At 39.3% G+C, this 27,266-nt stretch overlaps 1 protein-coding gene across 3 annotated transcripts in view; it reads left to right on the top strand.

Annotated features, from left to right (window-relative positions):
• KCNJ1 (potassium inwardly rectifying channel subfamily J member 1) overlaps window positions 1-4,926 on the top strand; it is a 52,344-nt gene extending 47,418 nt beyond the window's left edge. For all 3 annotated transcript variants that reach the window (XM_072611563.1, XM_072611561.1, XM_072611562.1), the window contains one exon: window positions 1,097-4,926. In XM_072611563.1, the coding sequence (XP_072467664.1) occupies window positions 1,118-2,236 (1,119 nt within the window). In that variant the 5' untranslated portion in view covers window positions 1,097-1,117 and the 3' untranslated portion in view covers window positions 2,237-4,926. The remainder of the gene's footprint in view (window positions 1-1,096) is intronic.
• The last annotated feature ends 22,340 nt before the right edge of the window (window positions 4,927-27,266 follow it).

Below are 27,266 nucleotides of genomic sequence, written 5' to 3'. Positions count from 1 at the left end.
TGGGGAAGGAAGAGACTGGAGGCTTATGGTAGCATTTATTTCACACTTGGCACAAATGGGCTAGTACACAGTTTTGATAATGTTGCCTTTGTGGCTGTGTAGATGTACTTAATTTTGAGAGAAAATGACATTCACTAAAAAGATAAGTTAGGAGGAAATTATTCCCATTAGAAAAAGGATTCTTCTCTTTATAAACGTCAGTGCATTCGTGATGGCTTACAGGTTTTTAGCTGTTTTATGAAGGGATTGTGTTGGGAAAGTGAGGTAAGGAAGAGAAGTGGAATCTGCTGCAGTGGGAGTCAGAAAACTTGGGATCTGACTCTTGATTACAACACTAAGCTGCACAACCTGAGCAAGTCACTGAACCTATCTGAGCCTCAGTTTCCTTATCTGTAAAATGATACAATTCAGACTAGAGGATCTCTAAAGCATCTTCCAACTCTCAAACTCTGTGTGAGAAACAGTGCTTAGGACAAAAGACTACTAATTAAATTTTCATCTGGTTCCACTAGTAACTAGTTGAATTTTTTTAAGAGAAAGTCTTTTTGTTCCTTTCTGTAATATGAAATGCATGAGAATAACATTTGCCTCACTCAGAAATGCCATGAACCATTGTTTTAGAAAGGGCTTTGAGGAACTGGATGGAATGGTATTGTCTAAAGAACTGTTGAGACTGCTTCTTGACAGCTGGCTCCTAATAATGAAATCTTTGAATAATGAGATGAAGGGTGGGGCAGGTTGATCTTGGCTGCTTCCTTCCTCATTGGGATCCTGACAAATTATAGAGATCCATTGTGACATGGTATCTGGTCTAGGGATCCACTAAGATAGCCTGACCTTGTGTCTAAATAGTGCTGGGCACATAAAATACATTCCAGAAAGGCTCATTGAATTTAATTAAATTTTAATGCTATTACAGAGAAATCTAACTTTGTGGTATGAAACTGTTATTACTAAATATCTAAGCATCCTATATCTCCCTTTAGTAAATAATTCCTTTAGAGAACAGAATTTTGGTTACCAATCCATACCCCTCAATTAGTCCAACAAATAGAATTATAATTTTTTTCTTTTTTAACTTTGATATGTTTTCCAGATTGGAGTGCTGACAGAAAGGATGTTCAAATATCTCCAGAAATATTTTGCTATACACCTTTTTGGACATTCCCAACGGAGAGCAAGGCTAGTCTCCAAAGATGGAAGGTGTAACATAGAGTTTGGCAATGTGGAAGCACAATCAAGATTGTTCTTCTTTGTGGATATCTGGACGACAGTACTTGATCTCAAGTGGAGGTACAAGATGACCATTTTCATCGCTGTCTTCTTAGGCAGTTGGTTCTTCTTTGGCCTCCTATGGTACGCAGTAGCCTATATACATAAAGATCTTCCAGAGTTTCATCCATCTAGCAACCATACTCCATGTGTGGATAACATTAATGGCTTAACCTCAGCTTTCCTATTTTCTCTAGAAACGCAAGTTACCATCGGTTACGGTTACAGGTGTGTGACAGAGCAATGTGGCACAGCTATATTCCTTCTCGTCTTCCAGTCCATCCTTGGAGTTATGATCAACTCTTTTATGTGTGGTGCCATCTTAGCCAAAATCTCTAGACCAAAGAAACGAGCCAAAACCATCACCTTTAGTAAGAATGCTGTCATAAGCAAACGGGGTGGGAAGCTTTGTCTCCTGATTCGGGTGGCTAACCTTAGGAAAAGCCTCTTGATTGGCAGTCACATCTATGGCAAGCTTTTGAGGACCACAGTCACACCTGAGGGAGAGACCATTATTTTGGACCAGGTAGATATCAGCTTTGTGGTTGATGCAGGCAATGAAAACTTGTTCTTTATTTCCCCACTGACCATCTATCACGTTATTGACCATAACAGCCCTTTTTTCCACATGGCACCTGAAAACATTCTCCAGCAGGACTTTGAGCTGGTGGTGTTTCTAGATGGAACAGTGGAGTCCACCAGTGCCACCTGTCAGGCCCGGACATCCTATGTCCCAGAGGAAGTGCTATGGGGCTATCGTTTTGCCCCCATGGTGTCCAAAACCAAGGAAGGGAAATATAGAGTGGATTTCCATAACTTTGGCAAGACAGTGGCAGTGGATACCCCACATTGTGCCTTATGCCTCTATAATGAGAAAGATGCCAAAGCTAGGTTGAAGAGAGGCTATGACAATCCTAACTTTGTCATGGAAGAAGTCAGTGAAACAGATGATACTAAAATGTAGCCATTCACATAAGCAAAGCAAAAAACAAATATGGTACATGATAACTTAGGAAAACAGAAGATCAATAAGAATTTTCAGGAACACTTAAACAGGACAAGAACTTCAAAGAAAGTTAACGAATGCTATTACTCTTTGCAATCTGTGGTCTGACCTTATAGAACACAGTACTACCAATTTCTTTTTTTTAATTAATTTTATTTATTTCAGTGTTTTACAATCACTACCATGTAACTTAGATTTTTTTTCCCCTCCTGCCCCCCTCCCTCCCCAAGATGGCATACAGTTTTATATAGGTTCTACACATACATTCCTATTAAATACATTTTCACTATAGTCATGCTGCACAGAAGAATTAAAATGAATGGGAGAAATCATATAACAAACCAAAACGTAATACACACACAAAAATGATCTGCTACATTCTGCGATTGAATTCCATAGTTCTTTCTCTGGATGTGGAAGTCATTCTGCCTTAAAAGACCACTGGGAATTTTTAAAGTCCTTGCATTGCAATGAAGTTCCAAGTCTACCAGAAAAAACTCTCACACACTGTGGTCATTCCTGTGCACAAAGTTCTCCTGGTTCTACTCCTTTTGCTCAGCATCAGGTCATATAAGTCTTTCTAGTCCTCTCTGAAGTCTTCCTGTTCATCATTTCTTACAGCACAAATACTACCAATCTCAGGCAGTAGAAGTATATCTTTAAAGCAACTGAATTAGGACATTAAATCATCTAAATGTAGTAAGTTCCTCGTGGGCAGGAGCTAGTCCATTTTTGCTTCTGAGTTCCTAAGAGCTAGCTTAGCGCCTTCACTTTCTTAACTTTCAGGGCTTGTTGTTGAGTTGAACTGATACAAACATTTGAAGTAAGCAAATTCCATTGCCCCTCTCCCCATCCTTTGCAATCTGGGAGTTCTTTTTAGCAGTATTGATGATTGACATATGGATGGGCATCTGAAGGAGAAGATCTGTCTACTTTGTGTTAAGCCAGTCATTGCAACAGATCATGTGTAACTGATGGTATCTACCTAAGTGAAGGAAGCTGGAGAACTGAGATAATTATCTAGCAGGGCTGGGGGAACCTGCAGCCTTGAGGCCACATTTGGCTCTCTAGATCCTCAAGTGTGGCCCTTTGACTGAATTCTACGAAGTCTGGATTTAGTCAAAGGGCTGCACTTGAGAACCTAGAGAGCCACATGTGGCCTTGAGGCAGCAGGTTGCCCACCGGAAAATCACAACTTTAAGAGACAAAATAGGGATGTTTCCTTGATGATCTAGTCTGACTGTTTATATTGGCACTAATTATTGTCTGCTCTTCCCTATGATTTTTTCATGCATTTTATTTACATGGGGTGTCCCAATGAAAACTAGCCCCAATAAAGGCAATGCAGGGATCAGTAACTAATAATTATAGATTTAGAGATAGAAGGGACCTCACAGGACATCTTGCCCAGCCTTTTTGATTTCTACATAAGGAAACCTGAGGCCCCAAGAGGTGAACTGATTGGAAGGCCTCAGCCATAGAAGTCTCATTTTGGGCGTTTTTTTCAGGGAAGTTAAACATGGTTCATGAATTATTCACAGTGACAGGAAGCACACAAATATCACTTTGAAATTCAAAAATAGGATCCCTCAAAATGAGTTTTCTTACTCCCTACCACCACCCCTCAAAGAAATTGTGAGTTTCTCAGGGTAGCTGTAGTCTCACTGATGCTGAGAATCGAGAATCATCTCTCTTACAACACTCTGTCTTCCATCAAATGAAACATGGGCTGAACTAGAGGAGAGAACCCAGCTTGCCAGAAAGAAGAGGAGGCTGTTGAACAAAGGGAGTAACTGTGTGGCTAACCCATACAGATCCAACTTTTAAAATAACTCTTGGGCGATGGGCCACACTTCCCACTCCTGGCTGTCGGTACCCAGTAAAGTCCAGCAATTGTTCAATACAGATGAGCCCACTTAGGCTGTGTCTACCCACACCTACAGTGGAATGGAGATCTGGAGCCTAAACCATTTTCTGAAAGAGCCAAATAAACTCAAGACCCATGTTGGTCTTTGGCCAACTCAACAGCTTCAAATTTCTGTTTCATGTTGTACGTACAGACAGACACATCTTAAATCAGTGAATTGGAATCTGCACCCAAACTTCCTTGCAAAGATAAGTACTTGATTTGAAAGCTGTGATAACATTTTCCCAAAAAGATACCTTTATGTTCTCTCCATGTTGACTGGGATTATAAGTGAAAATTCTGTTATACTGGGCATGGCTTGTTTTCTTCCTTAAACAAGGAGCTTAAAAGTACGAAGCTATACTTGAAATGGAGGCTCAACAGAGTCTCAGAGAAGGTTCATTGGACTTGTCTGTTAGGGTTTGTTATACTCAGCTCTTTCCAAAAGAGAAGTGACAATAGACAATGAATGGAGTGAAATGTAGCAGTCAAGAAACTGATGGGTCTTCCAATTCTCTCCCCTATCCCCTCCTCCTTCTATTACCCAGGATATAAGACTGTGCTTGGGTTTTATTCAGTTCCTTCCTGCTGCCATTTTGAATGTGAACTACAGTAGATGGTACCTAATTCTAAGCAGGAATCAATTTTTGTCAGAGTGTTAATATAAAAAATCTATAAATACTTAATGCTTTTTTCAAAAGCAACATTTATTATTAAAGAATAAACTTATTTAAAAAACCAATATGCAGATAGAATGGGTTTTTTAATTTTTATTTTATTTTACTTGTTTTCAGTGTTCTACAATCACTTCCATATGTCTTAGATTTTCTCCCCCTCCTTCCCTCTCCTTCCCCGCTACCTCTCCACTCCCTCCCTGAGATGGCATACAATTTTATATAGGCTCCACACATACACTCCTATTAAATACATTTTCACCTTAGTCATATTGAATAGAAGAGTTAAAATGACTGGGAGAAAGCATAAAACAAACCAAATCATAATACAAAAGAAAATGATCTGCTACATTCAGCAATCAAATTCCATAGTTCTTTCTCTGGATGTGGAAGGCATTTTGCCTTAAGAGACCACTGGTAATTTTTTTGTCTTTGCATTGCAATGAAGTTCTAAGTCTACCAGAAAAAATCCTCGCACACTGTAGTTGTTTCTGTGTATAAAATTCTCCTGGTTCTGCTCCTTTCTCTTAGCGTCAGTTCATATAAGTCTTTCCATGCCTCTCTGAAGTCTTCCTGTTCATCATTTCTTACAGCACAATAGTATTCTATTACATTCATATACCACAATTTATTCAGCCATTCCCCAACTGATGGACATCCCCTTGATTTTCAATTTTTGGCCACCACAATGAGAGCTACTATAAGTATTTTTGTACATGTGGGGTAGAGGTAGATTTATTGGGGGTTGGGAAGGTGATCAGTTGTTGTCTGGGTATCTGTCTTATAAAATCTAAAGAAGAGACAACTTCTCTTGCAGTTATTGCCTTTCTACTGCAATGTTACTCTATCGGACACTCACAATCATAGTCTTTTGTATACAGGGTAATGCTATGGCATGCTCAGCAGTAAGAAACATCTCTTGTTTTTTTAAGGAGTGATGAAGTACATGGGCCAATCCATCTACATACTTTGGTCCTTATGATCCAATGTGACATTAGATAGACTATCTATCAGTGCCTTCTGTGGCCATGAAACAGAGGAGCTAAGCACCTCACTGAGGGACCAAATTGCTGATCATTTAAATTTAACACACAATGAAGTATTGACTGTACTGGAGAGCAGGGGACATATGAATAAGAGTCATCTTACCTTCATCATGGTCTATTGTTTGATCAGTGAATTGATTAACATTTAAGTACCTACTCAGTGCCAGGTACTGTATCAAGCACTGGCATACCCAAGGAAAATAGAAAAAGAAAGTCAGTCCCTACCCTCAAGGAACTTACAATCTACTGGGGGAAGACAACATGTGAGAAGCACATGGACATGATGGCAAAGTCCATAGGAGGGCTGCCAGGTGGGATAGATAAGTCATTGTAATTTGACTTTGATAGAATTTTCTTGCATATGCTTGTCCTTATGTGATTTGCTTTTGATTTCATATAATCTCCAAGGGTTTTAGTGCCCTCTCACTCTCAAAATGACTTCATATTACTATATGTATATGTACATATTTACCGACTTGTTGGCACGTATTCTCAGTAAGCTCCCCAGGAATGTTCATGTTTGTCTTTGTAACCTCAGCACTTAGTATAGTGCATTGTACCTAAGAAGTGATAACAAACATTTATTGAATGGAAAAGAATAGATTTGCCTCATGGAGCTTACAGTACAATTTTTAAATAGGTCACTCAGTATTTATAATGTGCATTGTGTGGGACAAGATGCTAGAGAATGTATGGAAGCAGTTAAGTGCCCTGGGGGGTAGACTAAGTTTTCTGGGCCACCAAGAACCTCTGACTAAATTGGTTACTCTTTGCCTGTTCTTTGTACCCCCTTTTCTTGTATTGTTGCTACTTTTATAAAATAGAAAAAAAATGGATTGAATCGGTGAATACAGATCAAAGTCTATCCTTTCTAAGTCATTTGCTGCTTCTTGGCAGAGTGCCTGGGGGCTGCCTTCTTGCAGTCAGTATTTCCACTGCCATTGATCTCCTGAACGATGCCAATTTAGCACAGTTGCCATGGGATCTTTGAGGATCTGGTTTTTGACTTTAACCCCTCCTGGCTCTTACAGGACTTTGGAAATGAGGGAGCAAGCTCTGACACTAGACTTGAAGTCTGGGGTAACTGATTCAAAGAGGTAAGGCTACAGGATTTTAACATATTAGTGTTAGAAAGGACAGTGTAAAAGGAAAGAAGGAACAGGTTCTATATGAAAAGCTGTCGTGTTCAAAAAGGGACAGGGAGCAGCCCATACTGAAAATGAGCATGAATTATAGATAGCAGGAAAAAGATTCTGGGGATAAGGATTATAAGACACTGAGATGTATGACCAAGGAAAGATGTGGCACTTCTTTCCTTGGGTATTTTTAAATAAAAGGTATAAAGGCTCTTGGGTTTTATGGTAGCTTAAGTGGGAAGCTGTAGCATTGGAGCTAGTATGGGAAAGACCTGGATTTGGAGTTACAGGACCTGAGTTTGGATCCCAGCCCTGCTATTTTACTGTGTGACCTTAGGCAGGTAATTTTCTTCCCTTTGAGCCTCAATGTCCTCATCTTTAAAAAAAGAAAGAGTTGGACTAGGTCATTCTACGGTCTCTTCCAGCTTCTATGATCTCAGGGTCCTATGTGCCAAGTGCTGGGGGTACAAAGAAGAAAAAGAATGACTGCCCTTGCCCTCAAGGATTTCACCATCTAATAAGGGAAAACAATATACAAAATGAAACTAAAAAGGAGGTTACCAAAGAGTGCCTGACTGTCACAAGGACATGATGCATTATGGAGTTGATACCAAGCAAAACAACTGGTGGAAAATGAGTTGAGCTGGGAAGTTCTGCACCCTCCATTCATTGCTCTACCTCCCAACTGTGCAATCAGAGGGGAGAGGCAGCTGAGAGTACTGAGAGGGTGTTGAGTATCAAAGATCGATCAACCTGGATGATGATGAAATTTCAGGTGATGAACTTATCCAGGGGAAGGGGCTGGGGGAGACATTATGTTCTTGGAGCCAAAACCAAGGAGAGCCATTGATGGAAAATGAAAATGAAAAGTCGAGTCAAATAACTCACTTCCTGCTACCTTCTCCCCACCTTAATCTGAGATACAACAAACACACAACTAGAATGCTGGAGTAAAAGGTCTGGGGTGGACATGAACACCATACTTCTTTTGTGATGGACACTGATCTCATCTTTGGTGTCATATTCATTGGAAAATTATCCCCAGTGAGTATGGCCTGCAACCAGACACTGGAATCCATCCTTGTGCGACTACTTCAAGTATTTGTTGTTACTGTTGTCCTTTCTATATCACTCAGGTATTTTCTGAGGACAAGGAATCTGACTGTCATTGAGCAACTGATGAGTATTGGAGATATAGGGAACTACTGACATTTTTCTGCATTTTTAGAGTGGGGTAAAGATTAAGTCAAAGTTCCAGTGAGGATCAATTCTTCCTAACTAAATATCTGACTTACAGTTTCATGAGTGCACTTGTGACTAGGTCTTCTGAATCCCCTTTATACCAATCCTTGAAATATAATTAAGTAGGATACTTCTCTATGTTAGGTGTCTGGCAGATGCTCCTGAGTCCAGCTCCAGCTGGCTACCTCCAAAAGTTTTTTACATAATTAAAGACTTTACTAGCAATCAGAACTTCAAGATGGAAAAGAATGCTTTGAGTTCTCCATCACTGAAAGGTCCTCACTTAGCATAATCACTTTGGAAATGGAAGGACCCAAAGTCATCTCATCCAAATCTCTCATTTAACACGGGAGAAAAAAAGAAGATCTTCCAAGTTAAGTGACTTGCCTAGGGTCACACAGATGGTAAGCAGTGGAAATAAGATACTAAACTGTTCCTTTTAACTAGAGAATAGGGAATGTTAGCATCATGTTCTGTGTAGCAGTTAACCTAAATGACCTTCAACACCCTTTCATACACTTAAGATTCTACAATTCAAAGAATCATCCTATAGTGTAAAGGCACAAAATCCCCTCCATCCCATGGGATGGCAGATATGCAAATGAGCTGGGTGGGGGGCCTGCCCCTTAGCCGTTATTGCCAGCCATTACAGGAAGCAGAATGTCAATCAAAGCTTGACAGAGGAGATACAGCATTTTATTTTGGAAGCCAGAAGTTTGAGAACAATGACTGGAATTTCCTCTTTCTGTCCAGCAAAAACCATTTGTCATTGGGGAGATAAAAGTCCAGGGGCAGGGAATAAAGGTTATCGGAACCACGGCAGCCCAGAGCCATGTGTGGGGAGCAAGAGGGAGGAGGGGTTATGGAGGAAATCTATTTCAATGCCTGTCATTAAGTTTCCATTAAAAGAACATTCAGTTAGGAATTCAAAAATAATTTAATCTCCCTGACCAGATGCACCCAGCTGGACTCCTTGGAGCTGGGCCTTGCCCAGAGGATGAGTTGCATTGAAACTTAGTAGCAGAAGCCAATAAGACCATGCTTGGGGAGAAGAGGAGTAGGAAAATGGCCCAGGTCTTGGACTCAGTTCACTTTGTTGTTGGATTATAGCCCTTGGGTGAGCCCAGGTGCTTTTCCAGGCAAGTGACATGCAGATTTTCCCCTGGGGATAGAAAGAACTCATTGTGAGGAGAGGGGTCAGTGTGGATGCAAATGCCACAAAGCAAGCCAAGGAAATCTCCAAGACACCTAAGAGGCTAAGCAGCTTCCAGAGAACACCAGGCACTGATGCTCCTTCCCTCCTGGAAAAGCAGAAGTAGCAAATATTTATTAAGTGCCAATCTTATACTCATACTAAGCTAAATACTATGGAGTTCATCAGTAAGTACCTTGTGGAATCTCTCCTTAGGGAAAAGGTATTTGATTGCACCATATGTTTGGGTATTTGACTTCTTTGCAAGTCCAGGCCTTAAAAGTTTAGAGAGGGTGGTATTAGAATGAACATCCACACAGCCAGAGACATTAATCTGGGGCCTTTTGACAATCTGGGCCCACTAATCCAGTTTATTTGGTGGCCCTATCCTGCATTTCACTTGAATTTTAGGCATTGGGTGCTTACAGTCACAAAGCATGTCACATTCCAAAAGCATGCAGTCAATTTCATGGCTGCCTGCAGGCAAACACCTTGCCCTATTAAAACATGTGCTGGGAATCTTGGGGTCCACATCTTCAATTGACAGTTGGATGGCCAAGGAGTAGTAGCCCTTAAATGAATACACCTGATCAAAGTTCCAGCTAAGTAGGAAGGCCAAGCCTAAGGAGAAATGGTAGGAAAAAATTAGTCAAGTCCTCAGGTTGTTTTTTTTCTAGAGAATTTTGCTTTCTCCATCTATTGGAAACAACAGAAAACTGGGTACCAGAAGGCTAATGTTCTAGTTTTGTCTCCACTAGCTAGATATCATTTTACTCATCTGAAGATCAGAGGCAACCTAAAGAGATGTGATGAGCCAGAATACATTGATTTAGGAAAATGCCCTTTAGGGATGGATATGTCTGACAACATCTTTATTTTGAAGTCTTATCAGAACTTCTCTCTTAACAAGATTCTCTGTTTCCAGTCTACCCACTTTCTAATATGTGGAATATAAAGCCATCAGATTAAAATTAATGAAACACTCTTTGTTGTGTAACTGCCTCCCTTGCTGAAAAACCTGTCAATGACTCCCCATTCCCTATACTCTAGTCTGTACTCCTCAGCTTGGCATTCAAGGTGACCCTTCACAATCTGAATCCAACCTAATTTTCCACCTTATCTGCCACTACTCTCAAAACTTCTACTCCAGGCAAACTGGTCTCTTAGTTTTCCCACTTGGTCCAATGCCTCTGATTCCTTCATGAATAAGCTCCCCATAACCTCTCCACTTATTTAATTTTGACCAATCCTATATGGCTTAAATCAGTTTTAGTCTTCTTCACAAAACCTTCCTTGAGCATCTCAGCCCAGAGTGATCACCCCTCTGTAATTCCTGTCTAAAATACTTCACTTGACTCTTGCCATTTACTGCTTTGAATTATAGTGAATAAACATTTAAGTGCCTTTCATGTGCCAGTCACTATGCTAATTATTCAGTTTAATTCAACAAATAATTATTAAGCAATCAATCAATCAACACTTATCTAGTGCCTATTACGTGCTGTAAGATAGGTACACAAAGACAAGAAAGTTCTTATTTACATTTTATCAGGTATGGCATGTATATACACATATGTATATATACATATGCATGTATGTATGTATGTATAGAATAATGACTGGGCCTGTGATTTCATTAATATAGCAAATACATAATGAAAAAATTCCCTCTGGCAAAGTAGATTGGCTTAGAGAGCTGCCTTGAGCAATGAGAGTTTAAGTCACTTGCTCAGGGTCACACAGTATTAAGGTGAGATTTGAACCCAGATCTGCCAAACCCCAAGGCTGGCTCCCTATCTACTATCTCAAATTGGCTTTTACATATAGAAGGTAAATGTGAAGTAGTTAAGTGAGAAGAAAACCACTAGCAACTGTGAGGATTAAAGCTTTCATTAGGTAGAAGGCTGCTTCAGTTGAGTCTTAAAGGAAGTGCTTAATGCTAGGGATTCAGAGAAAAAAAATTAAAATAATCTTGGTCGTCAAAGAGCTTACATTCTGCTGGGTAATGGTAGTTTATCTTTTTCTGTGCATGTGATTAATTTCCCCACTTAGACTGTAAACTCCATATTACATATGTATTGGAATTCCTCATAGTTTCCAAAGCAGTATCTTGCACAGATAGGATATTTCATAAATACTTGAGATTTACCATTGATTGATCACCTTACCAGCAGGCTGAACTCATATGTCAGGGAACCAAATAAATCCCTATTTCTCTGGGACTATGCAAGAGTAAATAAATAAAGTCATGTCCCTTCCTTGGGCTGATGATAAGACTCATGGACTGTAGGCTTCTTTTACATTTTTTTAAAAAAACCCTTGAAACTGATTAATTTCAATGAATAAAAATTTGTTTTAATAAATAAGGTTTGCAAAGCACTTTAAAAATGTTATCTCATTTTATCTTTATAATAACTCTGGGATATAGCCACTGTAATTATTCTTATTTACAGATAAGGAAATTAAGGCAGACAGAGGCTGTGACTTGCCTAGAGACATGCAATACTAGCTATTGTTTTGTCTTCTTCCTACATGTCCTGCCCCAATAGAAAAAGAAAGAAGGAAAACAAAACCCTTGAAACAAACGTAGACAGTCAAGGAAAACAAAATATAGGATTCTTGTTTCAGATCGGAGGCTCATCCAGGAGGGGAATCTTGAAGAAAGTATCTCCAAAAGCAATATTGGAGTCACCAGGGCAAAGAGTATTTGTTGAGGGTGAATGGGAAAGATGAAGGAAGAATGCTCATAGCAGGAGACACATAGCTAAGTTTCTTGAGGTTAAGAGCGCTTTTTGGTTTTGCTTGCTTTTCTATCACTTAGTAGAATGCCTTGTAAAAAGCATGGTCATTATAAACTACTCCTCCAATTGAAATGGTTGCTAGAAAAGAATGAAAACTAGGCTAAGAAGAAAGAAGGGTGTTGTCTTCTAAAAAAATAATTCATCCACTCATTTTAACATTTATTAAAAATTTTTTTGAATTCCAAATTCTCTTCCTTTTTGCCTCTCCCATGCCCCTTAACAAGGCAAGCAATATGATATCAATTATGCATATGAAGTCACGCTAAACATATTACCACCATGTTGCCAAAAAAACAATAAAAAGCAAGAAACATAAAGAAAAAAATATGCTTCAAGCTGGACCCAGAGTTCATTAGTTCCCTTTCTCTGGAGGTGATTGCAACTTTCATCATGAAATGATATTGGATCACTGTAGCAAAGTAGTTAAATATTTTATGGTTGATTACCATTACAATATTGCTGTTCCTGTGTGTAATGTTTTCCTGCTTCTGTTCACTTTACTTTTCATCAGTTCATATGTCTTCCCAGGTTTTTCTGGAACCCTCAAGCTTGGCATCTCTTAGAGAGCAATAGGTTTCTGTCACAATCAGATACCACAACTTGTTCAGCATTCCCTAACTGATAAATATCCCCCCTCAATTTCCATTTCTTTGCCACCACAAAAAGAATCACTATAAATATTTTTGTACATAGATCTCTTTGGGATTTAGAACTAGTAATGGTATTATTAGATCAAAGGGTATACACAGTTTTATATAGCCCTTTAGACATTGTTTCCAATTGTTCTCCAGGCAGGATGGCTGGAGATGTTGTCTTGATGGACAGTGGGAGGTATTAGTGTGCAAAATGAGAGAAAAAATATTCTGATATTCTCAGGATGTTAGCAACAATTTAAGTAAATCTGGAATACTGTGTTAAGATCAGTTACATTTCAGGAGGGACACTGACAGACTGGAGCATACTCAGAGGAGGATGGTCAGTGAGAGGAATTAAAATACTGCCATAAAATCAGCAGAAAAAGAGATAACATAGCTAATAATGACAGCTCTTTTCAAGCATTTGATTGAAAGATGATCTTGTGAGAAAGTCTTTAGATGTATTCAGTTTGGTTCCAGAGGGAAGAAGAATGACAGAGGGTGGAAGGTGCTTGACACAGTGCTTTGCACATAGTAGGTGCTTAATGCTTGTTGACATTAACTGATGGAAGGTACAGGGAAGGCAGATTTCAAATTAAGATCAGGAATAACTCCCTATCATTTCAGCTGTCTGAAAATGAAATGGACTACCCTGTAAAGTATTTTTTTAAAATAATCAACTGGTCAGTTCCATCTATTCCTATATTTCTGTCTAAAATATTCAGCTAGTTGGTGTCAGGCAGTCAGTAAGCTCCTACTATGTCAGGAACTGTGCTAAGCATTAACAGTACAAACAAAGGCAGAAAAATAGTCCCTGTTCTCAGCAAGCTCACACTCCAATGCAAAAATTCAAGTTTAGGAATGAGAATTATCCAGATATTTGTTTCAATCCTTCACTTCACTGGGACATATAGACACTGCCTGAGCCCCTGCTTTCAATTTTAAGAAAGATAAAAAAATTATACTGATAAACAATATAAAGGGATGAAGATAAATACAAGGAGGGAATAGTAACATTCTGGCCAAGTCTAGGATCATAGTAAACAAGATTTTGTAAGTTAGAAAGACAAGATATAGCAGCATCTTGGTCGATTCAGCCATTCCCTTGGATAGACCTGGTATGCAATCTCAACTTGGTCTTTGCTGCTACATGGCAGCGCTCAACTCTTACTGATTCCTTGGCTCATTCTCCATACTAACTATTCCAGATCTCTTCATCTCTCCTCAAGCCCCCACTAGTAGTCCCAATTCCTGTTCTTCTATCACTAGACTTGGCTTTCTCCTGAGATAAGAACTGATGGAGACCCTATGAAAGTAGTTGCACTAACCCTGCAGGGAAGTAACATGGTATCATTTAATGAGCAGTGAGTACTTGGGTTAACTCCCATCACTGACATTTGATACCTCTGTTACTTTGGGCAAATCATTTCATCTCCATGGGCTTTATTTCATTCCTTAATGCTAAAATGCTAGATGGTCACTGAGTCCTAGGTACCTTATGAACTCTACTACTCAAAACTTCTGACCACTATCAATCTCTTCTTATCTTCTTGCCTCATGGATAGAGGTATTGTTTGCTAAGATTAACTAACCCTCATCATTGTTTCTTTGATCCAATCCCCACCCATGTCCTTTCTACAGCTTCTGTCAATTATCTTCTACCTATGAGATACATATTTCCCCTGCCTTAAAAAAAGGCTCCCCTTGTCCCTTCTGTCCCATGCAGTTATCATGTAATCTTTCCCCTCTCCTTTAGTGTCAGTCTTATTGAATGCACTATTTACTTTCCTTCCACCTATCTCTCCTAAATCCCTTGCAGTCTTTCTTCCATCCCTACCACCTACTGAAACAACTCTCTAGAAGGTCATTAGTAACCTCCCAATCACGAAAAATGGTGGCTTTTTCTATTAGTGCTCATTTTCCTTGATTTCTGCAGCAACTGGCACTGTTAGTGGCACCCTCCTTCAGGATACTCTCTCTTCAATTGCCTTCTAAGGCATCTCCTTTTCTGGTTCTCCTACCTCTTCAGCTATTCCTTCCTTGAGTTTTCATCTTCCTTCAATTCAGTTTAGTAGGTAATTCTGTACTTACTCTTCACAAGGCTCTTCCTGAACCTTGTGATATATTTTTCTTAAGGTTCTGGTCTTTTTTACTCTATGCACTCTCTATTGGTAATTTCATCCATCCCCCTACATTTAACTATTTCCTCTATATAAATGAGCCTGAGATTTCTATCCTGACATCTTTTCTGTGCTCTGCCTCTGAATCTCTTCTCCATGAAGCATTCTATTCATATGTCCCATATGTCTCAAATTCAACATGTCCTGTCTTGAACTTTTTGCCTCTTCTCTAAGTAACGCTCGTCCTTCTGATTCCACTGTTCTATATGTCACCAACATTCATCCTGAATTACATGTTTGAAATGATAATGTTATCTTCCTGCTTTTTCTTTTGTTGCTTGTATATATTACTCTATCTCTTCCGTCATCCGATCTGTCTCTGCCTTGGTAGAGGTAGGACCTAAGTGCAACCTATCTGGATGATTTCAGTATTTTCTAACAGGTCTTCCAATATACACCATCTCTCCCTGTCCCCAGCTGTCACTTGCCAGGCCTAGAGGCCTGTGGGCTACCCGAGTCTTCTTACCTCACCTCTCGAGGTCTTCGGCTGGCCAAGCCGGATGCTCGTATGAGAGAAAGGACGTTCCAGAGTCGAACAAGGGTTGAGCTTTATTCAGGGTTCTGGTTACAAGTGCAGGGGAATTCTTCCTTAGGAGGGAGTGAAGAATCTCCCAAGGAGGCAAAGATCTTACAATAAGAGATTGGAAGTAGAAGTGTAAGTGGGGAGAGAGGGGGAGGGAAGAGCGGAGAGAGGAAAAGCGGAGCCTTCTGTCCTCACACGTGGCCCCTCCTCCCAAGAGGGCTTTCAGGCTTTCCTGACTCCAATTAAAACTCTCCAGCCGCATAGTTTGCATCTGAATACCGTGCCTGTTAGGTGTGCCCAGATCCGGGACAATCTCGAGGGCGGGGAGAGCTCTCTCCCATCACGTTTCTCACGGGAAGAGGCGGAAATACATGAGATAGCTCGGTTCACCTCGATTCCCAGTCGTTTCCTGGGGGGCCTCATGAGAACTCTAAGATTTAGAAGTTCCCACCTTTACCCGCCCGAGACCGCCCACACGGAATTGAGCTTCCAACCCCAGCAGTCACTAGTTACCAAACTATTATTCTATATTATAGACCATAGACGTGATCATATCATTCCCTTGATGAAAGCCATTCCTAGTTCCTTATTGCTTATGAAATAAAGTTCAGGTCCTTCAATATCCGCCACAATTTTGCATCACCCTACCTTTCCTATTTTATTGCATCACCCTACTTCTTCCTAATTCATACCACCCCTTTCTTTATACTCTATACACTAAAATGGGTTATGCACTGGAGGTACTCCATATGAACCCAACAGTTCCCTAACTCTCTGTCTTTACTTATGTCACTTTCCTAGACCTACAATATCCTTCTAACTCTATCCCCTTCTAATTCTATAGCCTAAAGGCTGTTGAGTTTCTATATATTCATTAAGGCACAATTCCAATGCTACCTCTTCCGGGAAGTATTCCCTCTTTCCAGAAGGAAGTAATGATCTTCCCCACTTCATACATCCCATTTTATTTTGCACACTCTTATTGTAGAATTTTAAAATTATGACTATTTGTATATGTGTTAAATCCTCCCATCAGGCCTTTTACTTGTTTATATAAAAAGTATTTATTAAGTACCTACTACGTGACAGGCACTGTTCTAGGTGCTAGAGGTACAAAGACAAAAAAAATTATTCTTGCCCTTGAGAAGCTTATGATGGGATGGAGACAGGTGTAGGGAACATCACACATATAGACAAATAAATATACAAAGGAAATATACAGAGGAAATGTACAAAGAAAATAAAAAATAATTTCGAGAGTTGGGTGGGGAGGAGGGATGAGGAAGTAGCACTCCAGCTGAGCCTTGAAAGAAGCTAAGGACTCTATTTTTTGTTTTTACTTCTACACTTGTGTAATAAAGTGTATTATAGTTATCTCTGTTTTTGTCTTTCCCCCTACTTATTTCACTTACTGTTGTAATCTGCATTTTGGCATTTATCTAAACTCCATGGTTCCTTTAGGCCTTACTGTCTGGCTCTTTGAACTCCAGTGGCTCCTTTTGGCCACCATGATCCAATTTAAAGTCCTCTGGCATTTAAAGCTCTTCATAACCTGCCCTCCCTGCCCTCTTCACCTCCTCCACCTCTTGGTTTTTGGGGCTTTCTTTAAGACTCAGCTCAAATCTTTCTTTCTGCAGGAGGCCTTTCCTAGTCTCCACAGTAGGTGATGTCTTCTGCTCTGAGACTACCTTCCATCTATTCTGTATCTACCTTGGATGGACCTAGACATTGCACATATTTTCTCCCCCAGTGGACTCTGAACTCCCTAGGGGATTTTTTTCTTGCCTTTCTTTGAATGTCTAGGGCCCAGCACTTATTGAATGCTTGCTGAATGGGAAGTTCTTGTATTAACTGATGAAGAGGGAACTGAGCAAAATGAAAAGTGATGAATATGATAACAACATTATAAAGATAAACAACTTGAAAAGACTTCAGAACCCTGATCAATGCCACACCAACCATGATTCCAGAGGATTCTTGGAAACATGCAGTGCACTTTCTGACAAAGATGGTGGATTCAAGATACAAAATGAGACATGCAATAGTGAACATGGACAGTGTAAGAATTAGCTTTTCTTGACAATTGGTTACAACAGTTTTGTTTTTCTTTAAATAGAGTGAGGAGAGAAAATAAATTCTTGTTAATTGAAAAATAAATGACTTGGTTACAATGATTTTGTTTTTCTTTTAAATGGAAAAGGAGGAGAAAAAATAAATGCTTATTAAATGAAAAATAAAATAAAGAAAATTCTTGTTGACTGACTGGCAATATCTGCTTAGTAAATAGTAGCACTGAGTTAAATGGCATCCTTGTAACCGCAGCCTGCTGACCTAGCAGATTCCTTCCTTTGAGCTCTTCTTTCCTGTTCTCAGGTCTGACCTTAATCAAATACTGTGGTTCTCACTTCCCCCCTCCCACTAGCTTTGCTCCCAGGAGGGCTTCATATGGATCTTAGCTTGCCAGGCAGAGGGGTCAGTTGGCTGTCCTGGTCCTAGGCTGCTAGCTCTTTGCTTGCCCCTGTCTCTTTCTCCAGTGCCACTTTCCTGCTTCTTTTTTGAAGTGTTCCCAGCTTAGAGGGCTGAGGGAAGGAGGACTGGAGAGGAGAAGCAAGAGCTGGTGTTACACACACATGCTACACGTGGGGATGAGAGAGAGGGGAGCCTACACCGCACAGGGGCGATATTGGATTGGAATGAGGTAGACGATGTTAAGTGCCAGCTGTGTAGTCTCTGGACAGCAGGTGGCACCATACTCTGCAGTTTCACCAAGGTGAAACTTGCCTCTCTGAGAGACAGTCTTGTAGTTCTGGGGCAACCAGCAGTTATTAAATTTCAGATGGGATGGGATAGGGTCCTTTGCAACATCTAACGGGCTTTTTAGTAGCCATTACAATCTTTTGGGTACCCAACGCCTAGACAAATACAATGCAGTAAAATGTCAGATGTATAGCAAGCACACTCAGTCAGTAATTAGGTGGGAGTGATGAAAGAGAGGAGATCTGGGCTCTCCACTGACTGGGCTCTCCTATGACCCTAGGCAAATAATTTAATCTCTTTGCACCTCCAGGGATAAAAATACTTGTGCTACCTACCTCATGGAGTCCTCAGAGAAGGTCATTTCTAAACCTTAAATTTAGATTTTGAATTACTAAATTAATGGAAGCTCTCATGGGTTTCTCATCTAAAATACAATACAATATGATATAATATAATTTGATATATCATAATGTAATACAATACAACCTAACCAAACACAATATAGCATAATATAGTGTATCATATAATGTAATACAACCTAACCAAAAATAATATATCATTTATATAATGTAATATAATATATCCTAACACAATATAGCATGATATATTATAATGTAATATAATAAAACATAATATAACACAGTATAACATACTAAGGTCCACTAAGTTCTGAAATTCTAAGATGCAAATTAAATTAGCAAATACCTGTTAAGGAGCAGAGCATTATGTTATGGTAGTTCATTTAGATAATATGACAGTTCTTGCCTTCCTGGAACTCGTAGCTTAGTAAAAAATGAATACCAACTATAAATAACTCCAAAGCAAGTCTAAGTTACTTCAATCACTTCAAGAAGCCTCCATGACTTTTTAGGGTAAAATGAAAATTCTCTTAGATTTTCTTTCCAAGTTAGTTACATATTGCTCCCTCTCACGGACTCTTCGCTTTGGCTAAGTTGACCTTGATTTTCCACGTAGGAGATGTTCCATCTCCCATATCTGTGTCTTTGTTCAGGCATAAGCTACTTTCCTTCCTCCACTGCTGCTTCTTGGAAATCTTGGCTCCCTTCAAAGAAGCTCTTCAGCTCACATCACTTTCTTCAACTCCTTGTTCTCCTTCACCCAAATCACTGCATCTTGATTTTGAAGATATTCTATCTTTTTTATGATTTATCATGTTCAGGAAAATATAAGCTCCTTGAGGGTAGGACCTCTCATTTTTCTATTTGCATATCCAGTACCTAGCAGAATGCCTAATACATAGTGGGCACTTAATAAGTGCTCATTGAGAACTATCTGTAGTGAAGGCTGTCCTTCACGTGTGTAATAGTAGGGAAGATAGAATAGACTTGAAGGAAGATGGAACAGACATTTCTAGCCTAATTTTCCCACACCTTACTCTAAGGGAGATTATTTCCTATTAGGAAGAGGAACAGGAGGTTGGGACCAGAAGCTTGGCTATTCAGAGAAAATAGGTACTAGACTAGCATTCTATTTATCTACTCTAAATATTATTAGTCTAGGTCCTCAAGTATTGACCTTTCAATCCAAACTTCACCCTGGAGGAGATATAGTTTTCAGGTTTAAACTAAACTTCTGATTGCTTTTCGTTAATGGGGAAAAGAAGAACCCAAGCTTTACATACAAGGCTTGACTTCTTTCCCACCAAATACCAATTCTACATTGAACATTTGTCCAAGTCAATAGCAAAACAAATCAGAGAAAGTACACAAGGGAGAATATATAGCAGACAATATAGAGTGTACTCTCCCATTGGGAGTAAGCTAACTCAGCTCAGCTGAGATAGAGAGGGCCAGATCACACCCAAAGTGTTCCCTGAAGTCTCAAATGTAGCAGCTAGAAATAAGGACACAATGGAAATTATTAGTTTCTCTCATGTTGGCTTCTTCCCAGTCAACTGAAGTGGGGCTGGCATTGTCCATCTTTTCTCTCAAAACTGGAAGCCTGAAGCCCTTGAAGTGAACTTGAAGAACCCGAAAAGGCTGGAGATCTCTGATCCAGTGCTATTAGACCACAATGACTCCTAATTATGCAATTTGAATAAAGCAATTATATATTTGAAGATCAAAGAATAATAAATTTAGAGCTAGAAGGGACCTTGAAGGTCATTAATCCCTCCCCCGATTTTACAGATGAGGCAACTGAAGCTGAGAGAGGTTAAGTGACTTGCCTAGGGTCACATAGCCAGGAATTATCTTAGGACTTGAACTCCAAGTTCATCTACCCATTGGGCCAATACAAATAAGAAGACTATAATTCATTTTATTAAGAAATACACCCAACAACATCCTGAACAACCATTTTTGGAAGCCTGGCCCTGTTACTAAGGGATCATCATGAAATTACCAGATGCACAGGAATAATAATTTCTTTAGAGAATTATGAAATAACTTGCTATGTGAGGTCTGAGAGGGATGTTTCATACAAAACAAGAGGATCCAGGTAGTCTTCCTGTTGAAGGTGGCTTTTACAAAGGCATAGTTACAGCCAGCCACACAAATAGTCCCTCTAATTAATCTGGCTGCAGAAAGTCTTTGGCATACAACATCTCCTTTGGTTGTCCTCATATGTCCTATTACCATTTCTGTGTCTGAGTATAGCTGACAAAATACAATGAAAAGATTTGGAGTAAGAAAACCTGGGTTCAAAGAACCCTAGGTTTGTTAATTATAATTATCCCTTCCACATCATGACTTTTCCCCGTTGTGGTTTCAATATATTGCAGGTCAGCCTAAGAAATTAAATAGGAATTTTTCTGGAGTTTTTCAGAAGCTACAACTGGCATGTGAATCCAGCAGATGACCCAGAAAAAGTTCAGGGACTCAGAAATGCATAAAACATACGTGCAGCATTGTATGATATCAATATATTTTATCTTTTAATATCATAAATACACACAATTTTGTGTATATTTAATGTGAAAATAAGTAAAAAGTTAAAGTCTGAAAAAAGAATGTGAAAGCCAGCAGATGACATACAAAGGCTAGAAATGTTGAAATGTCTTAAAAAGTTTAGCAACTCATAAATGCATAAAATGTATATACTGTTATGTATAACATTACCTGTACTGTATGTATTTTATTATTTAATAACAAATGAAAAGCTACACATTTTTTTCCTTAAAATTAAATTTGAAGTAAAAGAACTGTGATTCTACACACTGGTTTGGGGATGCCAAGAGTATTTATGGCAATCTCTCATGTGACATCTTGAGTTCCTCGTATAGTGTGTCATTTAATTACAAAAGGAGAGGAAAAAAAATTTACGTGGATTTTCCAGATTGCTGGAGCACCATGCCTCTAACCTCTGTGATGTGGAAGGGATAATTGTGCTGCCTATGTGACTTTGGGAAACTTCTGTGGACTGCTTCTCTCTCATCTATGAACAGGTAAGAAGACAGTGGAAAATGGGAATAGGTCTGCAACAATTCACCCAGGAAAAAAGGGAAGAAAGAGGTAATAAGTGCTTGCAATTGCATTCAGAGAGAAAGCCCCTCCTATGCATCATCACAGCGGATAGTTGTCTTCAGTCTTTGATAGGAAAGCTGCAAGTGCCCATCAAAGGCGATTCAACAAGCTAACCTCAACTTTCCAGAAAAGAATGATTACAAATACACAAAAACTTTTCCCATCAAGGGCAGTAGACGAGGATAAGGAGCAGGGTGACATTTGTGGTGACCACAGAATGACAGAAGACTGAGTATCTCAATTCTGATAAGGGTGAAAGGCAAAAAGAATTTGGTGAGGACTTTCAGAGTGTGCACTAGTTGTCTTTTTTTTTTTTTTTATCATAGAACATCTGCTAGTTATGCCCAAAGTGTGTATTAATTTTTCTTCTAGAAAAAAATGGCAAAAACCCTAGAAGAATACTTTACTCTTCAGATTATTGAGGGATTTGAAGTGTTTCTTGAGTAAAAATTTAAAAAATAATAAAAGCCTTTAGAATAAAAATAATGAAAAAGCAAGATACGAAGGAGAAGGAACTCCTGACCAGTGTTAGGAGGTGAAAGGGTAAAAAAAAGTGTAACAGGATAAAGAGAAGAAAAGAGCCACTGTCAGGCAGTCAGTGGATAAGCATTTATTAAGCGATTACCCTGAGAGCAAGATGCTATTATTTTTGTACACTCACAAAGGATCACATAGCTAGTTAACTGCCAAAGGCACAACCAAGACGTCTGACTCCCAGCTGGGTACTCTTTCACCAAACTACCCTGACGACTAATTCATACTCTTATTTGGAGGGGAACTGTGTGATCCTATGTGAGTAAGTTAAGCTTCAATTTCAGAAAGGACTTGATAAACCTTAAAGCGTATAAATGGAAATTGTATAAAGTATATGAATACAAAATCTAATATGCTGTGGTCTTAAATTTTATTTTAATTATTTTGATTGCTACATGCTGAGCTTGTATATCCGATAAAAGGGATGATATGAGACAGTTAGGTGGAGCAGTGTATAGCGCACTTTGCCTGGCGTCAAAAAGACGAGTTCAAATCTAGCTTCAGACATTTACTAGTTGTGTGACCCTTGGCAAGTCACATAAACTGTCTGCCTCAATTTCCTCATCTGTAAGTTGGAGATAATAATAGCACCTTGCTCTGAAGGTTAGTGTGAGGGTGAAAATAGACAATAATTATAAAGCACTTAGCACAGTACCTGGCACTTAGTCAGGACTACAGAAATGTTAGGAATTATTATTAACACAGAATGCTTGAGGCCAATTCCATTTGTAGAAATGTGGAGCTTGTAGAATAGCCCCCTGACATCATGATTCCACCATGATCTTTTCTGCTCTGCTCCAGTTCTTTTGTTGACTGTTGGACAATAATTTTCAGGTATGTAAATATCAAACTAACCCTCTCCTGGCATGAAAGATGAAGTAATTGGAATTTCATCTTCATCACTCCTCTGAAATTGCTTTCTTCAAGGACACTAACGAATACCCTGTTGCCAAAGTCAATGGGCTGTTTTTGCTCTTATTTTCCTTGTGTCCCTGTGACATTTACCATTTTTAATCATCTCTCTTCCCTGGAGACACTGCAATCTCATGCTTCTTCTCTCTGTCGGACAGCTTCCTTGTCTGTTTTGTTGGATCCTAATCTTCCTTCCACTCCATAATTGTGGATGTTCCTCAAGGTTCTGTCCTAGGCTGTCTTCTCTCTACGTACCCTTTCCCCTAGTGATCTTATGCCTTCTAATTACTTCAATTGTTGCTTTTGGGTTGATATCTAAATCCTTAGTTTCAAGCTTGCCCCATAACTTCCCATTTTTCTAATTGCCTGCTGGATACTTCTGGCTGGATAGTCTATTGTTACCTCAAATTTAACACAACTAAAATTGAGCTTGAAATTGTTCCACTTCCTCTACAACAACAGCAACAACGAGAACAATAAGAAAAAAACAAAAACCTATTCCTTCCCTATGATTTCCTGATGTTCTGCTAATGGGACCACCATTTTCAGGCTTGTAACTCTGGAGTCATCTTTGACTCTTCCTTCTCTGTCACCCACATCCAATCAGATGATGTGTCCTATCGCTTCCCCACTACACTAGCATTCACATCTAGTCCCTTTTTTCCACTTACACTACAATTGTGCAAGTATCCTAATATTAGTCCTTAATTCTTCTTACTGTGATTATTGTAATTGCTTCTTATCTCATCTTCCTGGCTGCAATTTATCCCTTCACTAATTCTCCTTCATACTGCCCAAATAATTTTCTGAATACATCATTTCTCTACTTAAAATCTTCAAGCCTCCCTACTGTCAACTACACAAAATTTAAAAAAAAAAAAGCTTGTGATGCTGATATTCAAGGCCTTCCACAATCCAACTTGAACTTTCTTGTTCAGTTTTATCTTATGTTGTTATTCTTCATCCCAGAATAAAACCAATGACATCAGGACAGTGATGTTTTGACCTGCAATTGAATTGGATTTAAGTGAGGCAGGGCTGTGCAAAGTGACCAGCTACACTCTCTTCTCCAGAGCCATCTGGGTTCAGTGACAACATAAAGATCAGGATGATGAGAGATGGCTCCAGATGCAGTGGAAAACCTTGGCCCTCTGAAGCTAAGGTCTTTCCCAGGTCTCAGTTTATCTAAGGCAGCATCCATTCAGTGATTAAGACTAGGTAAATAATGAGGCCAAAGATCTCTTTCTACCTACTCAAAAAAAAAAAATCAATGTGGGAGGGGAAGACCTTTAGGGTTCCTGGCCAGAACAGAAATAATTGCTATTTACACTTACTCTGGGCCATCAAAACCCAAACAAAGATAGACAGAGGCTTGAGCTGGGACTTACTATTGATCAAACAGTGAGAGTAAGAGTGATTTGGGTTTAAGGCATACTCAAGCAGCTCCATTTGAATCTTAATGGGTCTTACCAAAACCTGGTTTTTCCAGAGCTTTCTTTCAAGAAATTCACTTTCCTTTGGGCAAAGAACCCACATGTAAGTGCATGATTACCCATGTGGACACAGGAAGGGAAGAAAGAAGGAAGGAAAGAAGGAAAGGAGGAAGGAAGGAAGGAAGGAAGGAAGGAAGGAAGGAAGGAAGGAAGGAAGGAAGGAAGGAAGGAGCACTGCCTAAGTGGAACTGGTCAGTTGGGTCCCTAGTGGGGCAGCTACTTTTACTCCCAGATTGTTGTTTGTCCTTTGCTCTCAGAGAGGACCAATTACATCAGGAAGGTGATGTCTTAACTTGCAAGTGAATTGGAATTAAGTGAGGCAGGTCTATTCAAAGTCATCAGCCTCACTCTCTCCTCCAGAGTCATCTGGGCCCAGCTGCAACATAAAGATCAGGATGATTGGAGATGGTCTTCAATCTTACTCCTCTCTTTCATGTATTCTGTATTACAACTAAATTGAACTACAACTCTTCATTGCCTTCCTTCTTGCCTTCTTTGTTCATGCCTTCTTTCATGCCTAGATTGGACTGTCTCCCTGCCCCACCCACTCCCAGCTGGTAAAGTTACTCCCTTTTTTCCAGTGGTCAACTCTACTGATGTTGCCTCCCCTGATCTATCCCAGTTGAAAATGATTTCTTCCTCATATTTGCCACAACATTTTTCTTGGATCTTTCTTTTGGATTTTTTTAAAACCAGTGTCACTTATTTCATAGTTATCTGTGAACCTGTCCTTCCCCTTACTAAACTGTAGTTCACTTGAAAGCAGAGGGTGTGTTGTTTCTACCTTCAGTGTTGGCACAGTGCCTTCCACATAGTAGATATCTGATACATTTTGAATTGAATTGAAGCTAGATAAAGAATTTAAGATAAAGAAAGAATAGCCGGGCTAAGTTGGAAATATACCTTAGATTTTGTGAGAGTCTACTTCAGAGAAGAGTCTTTAAAAAATCAAGTTATACCATACAATTTTACTAGAGATGTGGGCTGAAGAAGGATTGGAAGGGCAAAATTCTGACAACGTAAAAACACAGATCATTCCAAGGAGGAATAATAAGTGGACTTGTTTAAAGAGGCATATTTGGATTTACAAGGAATTCATTATTCACCAGATTTTTTTGTTTATTTAAAACCAAACTTTAATATTATGGTTTCAATCCAAGTGAAAGTGCTTGTTAAAATGAATGGAAACTGTTATAAGTCAGAGTTCTGTGTGCCCAGTGGTGATGGAACTTTAAGGCTAACGAGATAATCCTATCCGTGGACCCTCTAAATAGGTATACCAAAGAATTCCAGGATGCAAACAAATAAATGTATAAACAAATAAATAGATGAATAAACAAACAAGCAAGCATATAAACATGTAAATGCAAGCAATGTTTAAAAATAAATAATAACAAGCCAATAAATAATAAATGTGTAAATGCATGAAAATGGAGAAACAGGTAAGTGAATAGATGCATGAATGTGTAAATTAACAGGTAAATGAATGAACAAATAAATTGAATCAGTCAATAAAAATAAATTAATGGATAAATAAAAACAGAAATGAGATTTTAAAAACCATAAAAGAAGCAGGTAGCAGTTTAACTACATGATGGATATTCTTCTCTTGAACTTCCTCCTCTCAGATAGAAGTGATTCACCAGCCATAGAGGAAGGCCCTGGTCTCCACTGGTCAGTTTCAAAGGGGTTCAGTAAAAATGAGAAAGAAAATTTCTCATTTTTGTAAATGGCTCTGGAATTAGTGTAGACTTTTGGCTTATTTCTTGCCCGCAAAGTGAGCTTATGCTGTCAGGTATTTAACCAGTGATTCAGACAACCACCCCCTGCCCCTAGTTTAGCGCTCAGAGCTCCTCAGAATATAATGGCTTGGAATTAGCCTTGCACTAACATTTCCACAGTCTAGTCCTTCGTGGAAACTGTATCTCAGCCACTCATGGGGGAATTTTCAGAATTGTTTGAGTGCTTGCCAGGGCCCCATTGTACCATCTTAGCAAAAATATCAAAACCTTTGCTTTAAATAGGGCAATCTTAGTCTTAGGGATGGCAACCTGGTCCAACCCAAGCTGAGTTGGTGGTATTCTTCTGGGACACACCCTGTTTGTTGATGCAGTCCTCCTCTGGGTTCATCTGTGAAGAATCATGCTTTTTCTAATGCCATCTGGTCTCAAGCAGCCAATGCCATAACTAACTTTGGGCTCTCAGTTATCACCTCACTGGGAGGTGATACCTGTTCATTCTGAACTTCTCCCTTGCTTTCTCCTTCATTCTCTAAGAATACCTTTCTTCATTCATTTAGGAACTTCTGATGAAAAGCTCCTGGTAACTCACAGGGTGAGGGAGGGGTAGTGGTTATCTCAGAAAAAAACAAAACAGGGAGACAGAGGGTGAAGAAAGATGAGATGATGAGGTAACTGTCAACCTGAGCTTCCTAAGATAAATTCTGTATGGTCACTATATTTTAAAGAAGAT

The sequence above is a fragment of the Notamacropus eugenii genome, chromosome 5 (genome assembly GCF_028372415.1).
Source record: "Notamacropus eugenii isolate mMacEug1 chromosome 5, mMacEug1.pri_v2, whole genome shotgun sequence".
NCBI classification, from domain to species: domain Eukaryota; kingdom Metazoa; phylum Chordata; class Mammalia; order Diprotodontia; family Macropodidae; genus Notamacropus; species Notamacropus eugenii.
This window is presented reverse-complemented; position numbering and strand designations above follow the sequence as displayed.